Source organism: Limulus polyphemus, unplaced genomic scaffold (assembly GCF_000517525.1).
Source record: "Limulus polyphemus unplaced genomic scaffold, Limulus_polyphemus-2.1.2 Scaffold651, whole genome shotgun sequence".
NCBI classification, from domain to species: Eukaryota; Metazoa; Arthropoda; class Merostomata; order Xiphosura; family Limulidae; genus Limulus; species Limulus polyphemus.
The window spans coordinates 177340-182968 of record NW_013666261.1 but is presented as its reverse complement, the minus strand read 5'-3'; the positions used below and the strand labels follow the sequence as shown (position 1 = coordinate 182968).

Here is a 5629-nt window from a genome sequence, read left to right as displayed (position 1 = left end):
TTTTTTAAAGGAAGACCATATTTCTGTAAGAAAGCTAACTCAAGGGTTAATAACATCGTTTACAAAACACATATAATATTTTCTTTTTTAACTTTTGCATAGAATAATAAAAAACAGGCAGTCAAAGATCGTGAAGACTGTTTTGCTCTATCAAATGACGATAAAATTATAGTTACTGCTAAAACTAGGTAGGCGCTAGACCTGTTTATGAAAGATGATGATGAACGAAAATAAGAAATCTCGGTTTTGGTTATTCGCTGGTTTTCGACTTTGGGACGCTCTGGTTAGCCGAAAAGCGCGTAACACCGGAAATATCTAGCTTTTAGTGACCTGTAGAGATGAAAATCCAGATGACTTTTGTATTGTTTCAGTACGGGCGTCTGTGCCATCCCTACATAGAGAGTGCTAGTGTACTCTCCGATGTACTTTTGAAATAGTTGTTAAAGAGGAGGGAAGTTTGTTCCTTTATCAAAAACAATAACATCGGCATGTTTTAATATTTGCTGCTATGTATATACATGCGTGTGTGTGTGTGTGTGATTTCGTTTACTTTTTTAATAATAAATAAAACGATAGTTTCGCTGTTTGAAGACGGCAGTTGAATTAAACTCGCTACACCCATCGGCTTATCTACAAGCAACTGCCCATGAATACAAAAAACTTTGCTAAAGTTACAATATCACAACTATACAAAATATCAACGGCACATGCCATGTTCTACAAATCTAAGTTACTTGGAGACGCCATTAGGCAGGGAACTGATACAACTTAGCTATTGGTCAATTTACACTGTATAAAAAAAAACAGTTTTGAGCTAAAATTTAAACAAATGTCAGTATTTTTAAAGTTCTATACACTCGCACTTATAAGACGTTTAAAAGAGTTGGTATCTGATGATACTTACCTTTAGCTCCACGAAGAACAAAACCAAAACCTTTCTTTCCTTTATGAAGGACCACTGTACGGGGTGTTCCATTCCTGTAATAATTATGTGTAATAAAAAACAAGTAGTAAATACAAATTAACGTTTCATTAATTTACTTTTGGTTATATCTTATATAAGAGTGAAAATATCGAAAATGTGTGCCTGTTGGGCAGTGCTCGAATTGTAACTGCTTAACAAGAGAAGTCGATAAATATAACGAAAGAAATGTACAGTATAGTGGTACTCTTATATAAAAACTATATGGTGAATTTAATTACCTTATTGATCAGTCACAAATTAAATTAAAACTATGATTTAACAATGACATCGCACAGAACAAACACTAAAAGAAAACTCAAAATCAAATTTACCAATGATTGATGGAGATAACATTTGGCACAGGGAGAATCAGTACAACCGCTGTTATACATAGGTTCCTCCATTGAAACTAACTCTATTAATGAATTCTCACACTTGAAACGTTATCTCAATTTCAACACTGCTGTTTTGGAATCTGTTATACCATTCTAAGAGCTAAGATACCTAACTTAAAGTTAAGTTGACTAATGAAATATACCATGTACTAATAATGTACTTATGACACAAATATTACATTAAATGGATAACTGTACATCTTATTATAGAAAAAAAAAGGAACACAATTTGCTGCTGTAAACCATCTACTAACTTACACAAAAAATATCACTTTTAAACCCACATTTTCCATTTTCTAGGCATGGAGTTAACTCTTCTGAGAGGCAGGTCTCGTCCACCAGGATGCTGCCTAGTAGCCAAGTTTTCCATTCTTGCTTTAATTTCTCGCACACAAGATGAAGGGAAAAATCCTTCTTGACCATTGGCTAATCGACCTTCTAGTAACCCACAATCAGAGATCCCGACCACTAGAGAGAACAATTTAGTAGATAATTATAAACAAAAATATCATGAAATTTTATCTCCTCTTTTATTTCAAATAAAAATGATATTTTCCGTATTTAAGTGGTTTGGTTCTTTTAACTGATTATATCAATCGACTGTAATTATAATTATTTTGTCTAAACTCTAGGGTTCAATAATGACCTAATTAATCACTATATTAGTATCCAAACAATAAATCATTCGAAATTACTACTGTATTACAAAATGAAATGAGCTTGTGTGTGTGTGTGTGTATATATATATTGTTGAATCAATATGTTTTTACATATATGTTGCTGAATCAATATGTTGATATATATATATATATTAATCAGTATGTTGATATATATATACTGCTAAACCAATACTTTAGTGTGTGTGTATATATATATATATATATATATTTGAATGAATGTGACAGTTTCATTATTACATGTACGATAAAACGTGGGCTAAGAATTTTAAGCAGATTTTTTTAAAAACATATTTCTTGAGTCAGGTTAGTGTTTCTGACCTAAGCGACAGACAACTAGCATAAAATACCCTAGCTCCGCTCATGATTCACAGAGACCTCAATGTACCGACCAAGTTCCTCCATTATCCACACAACGTGAAGTAATATAAAATGAACATGAACATCGTAAAAAATTCTGTACATAATTGAATTTTTTCTCTAATCTGTGGTATTCTCACACTAAATACACGACAGTGCTTAAAGTTAATGTTACTTTATTATTAACAGTATCGATTAGGAAGTTTAATAATTATAATTTTCTATTATTATACTGTTATTATAAGATTGTTCTGCATTGCTAGCAAAATATATGAACTTAGGACTAACCCAGGTCTCCTAAGGTGGCCAAACCTCGTAAGATATTTTTAAGTTTACGACAGAAAATGTCGTTAACAGCGAGTATACCCAATTGATGAAACAATGCATTGTAATCTTTATAACAAAAAAAAATAATATTTAATTTGTTTGAGTTTTAGCTTCGCTCTAAATAGGTAGCTTAAAATGCACTGATTGGAAATCAATATTAATTAACAGCTATTGTAAATAATGCAATGTATTATTTTTTTTTTCTACTAATGTCTATATGTTCTTACTTTAGGTATAAATATAAGTCAATTATTTGCGATATATTCTGTTCAGATGTTAGGTAGAAATATTTTCTTGTTGTTAGTCTTGGTTTTCTTTGCAAAGAAACGCAATATGAAGGAAGTAATCCTTGATTCTTTGAAAAAGGTGGAGCTTGGTACAATAAAGAGGTCTTCACTTACTAGTTGCTGACACACTTAAATGAAGTAGAGCTAATTGTATTTTTTCAAATAACCCAACTTGTGTCACATTTTTATGGAGCTCATCCTTTCGAATCAAATATTGTTGACTGTAGTTTCAAATTTAATAACGAAAAAAATATACCACGTTGTTTTATCACATATCTTAGAGAAATCATGTAAATAAGAGCTCAACGGCATTATGGCTACTCCGTTTTAGCTTTAAAGCCTGTCTCCTACTTCTCCCTAAAGCTCAGGACACATCCTGTCTGTTGTAATCACTCACTCACACATACACACACATATATTTATATATACACCAAAGCTGAGGTACCCGTCCTTTGTACTGGTTATGAACTTAAAACAATATCTGGGTGGATGCTATGATAAATAACACAAAAATCCTAACTATCAAACAATTTATTTAGAACATAATATATTATTACTCTATTCATTATTACCTCACCAAAAGTTTTGTATAAGCTTTAAGAACTCACTATGTATACATTTAAAACATGGTATATATACATATATATATGGTCAGGGTGACTTTGTAGGAAGAGGTACCAGAATGTAGTGACGATAGGGATGCTTTCTATTACCCAATTTCAACACCCAGCTCTTACTGGACTTCCACAAAGTTTCACATGATTAATTATTAGATGATCATTGGCTGCAGAAGTGTCTTACGGGCCGAAGTTCTAAGGCACGGGTCAAAGTAGGAAGTTGGTATAACTCAAAACACGGCTCTTCATATCAGCCTTATGATGGCTGTTGGAGTAGAAACTTCAGCTGAGTTTATGTATTATTGCAACAGTGACGGACTTTTTTCATTGTATTCCTCCATAGAGAGTGCTAGTTCACTCTCTGACATATATAAGACGTTTGTATGGCCTCTCCCACACTGAATGTATGTTGTGTTAGAGAAAATTTAATAAATTCTTGTTGTTTTTGTGTTAGGACGTGGCGCCATCTATGAATGTTGTTAACGTTAACTTACGTCAAAGATAATAAATTATCCATAACAGCAATAATGAGGGGTGGAGGGGATTATGAACTCTCCATTAATATGACTTTTGTTCCAAACTATCATCCCACAAAGTTTGGTTGAGATTGACCCAGCAATCTGGGAGTAATTAGATAACGGACAAGCAGACAGACACACAGATATTTGTGCTTTATATATATTTATATATATATATATATAGATAGATAGATAGATATAGATTATACATATATTTTAATATGAAAGATTTTTTTTATGTCGTAGTACATATGCACTAATTACAACTACCCAAAATATTATATTTCGCAATCTGTGCTCTGATTACGTGTGATGTTATCTAAATAAGCTTTCCTGAAAGGTATAATGCACCATCAATGACCAAACTAAGCCTTTTTGGTAAAATAAATGTAAAAGGGTAGGATGCCGTCCTAGAAATCAATTACCCACTTTACTCTCTCATTTACGATATGAGTTACTCTGAGTTTTATTGTCTGATACTATTTGCTAGAATAAGAAGTGTTAAGGTGTGAACACTTTTACTGGCGAAGCATAATCACAATAGATTATATTTGTCATAAGGCAACAATATTAAGCTTCTTTTGCTTTTGAACACTACAGTTCTCATTCACTTCCTCACTGTTTTTCCGAGAAGACTTATTTCAGTCACACTATGCCCACCATATTCATTGCCGACGACGCGTTTCACTCAATACCAGAGCTTATAAGGCTGGTTGAGATAAAACAAACTTAGTAGTGGTTGGAATACTATTTACATAAGCTATTTGTTTGTTGTATCTCAGTCGACCTGAAGAGTTCTTGTAGCGTGCGAAACGCGTCGTCGTCAACGAATATGGCGGGCATAGTGTGGTTGAAATACTATTATACACAGTACTTCTCGGGAAAAAACGTAATGGACTGAATAAAGAACGTATTATTAAAAAAAGCTTAATATTGTGTATTATGACAAATATAAATTATCTGATACTGCTTATGAAAGTGTAGGTATCATTATAAGTACACAAATGTTTACGGCGTAATTGTACTATGTTGCCAATAGCAGCGTTTTCATACACTGCATTTACCAAAATCTTGTGAGATTTCCCGATTTTCTTTAAACATTAATCTCAACTGTCTAAAAGATTTAATTTTTGTTATAAAAATCGGTTGCATGTTCATTTCGTGGAAATATTTGTTTGTTTGTAATTAAGCATAAAGCTACACAATGGGCTATCTGTGCTCTGCCCACCGCGGGTATCGAAACCCCGATTCTAATGTTCTAAGTCCGCAGACATACCGCTGTGCCACTGGGGGGGGGGGGTAATATTTAAGAGCATTGAAGTTTTATTGTTCTTTCCGTATTGTTCAATTCGAACTTCCAAAAACTGAATACACATGGACGTCCGCAAGTGCGTGTATGTGGGTGCTGGCCCCCTGAAAAATGAGAAACATATTTCCTTCTTTATTCATTCAATATATATATATATTATGTTATTTTAGACTTT

The 5629-nt window shown here is 32.9% G+C and overlaps 1 protein-coding gene across 2 annotated transcripts in view; it reads right to left on the bottom strand.

The window, feature by feature from the left end:
• LOC106459712 overlaps positions 1-5629 on the bottom strand; it is a 55569-nt gene that overhangs the window by 21122 nt on the left and 28818 nt on the right. For both annotated transcript variants that reach the window (XM_022386245.1, XM_022386244.1), the window contains 2 exons: positions 1644-1827; positions 905-978 (listed from right to left, as the gene is read on the bottom strand). In XM_022386245.1, coding sequence (XP_022241953.1) covers positions 905-978; positions 1644-1827 — 258 coding nt within the window. The remainder of the gene's footprint in view (positions 1-904; positions 979-1643; positions 1828-5629) is intronic.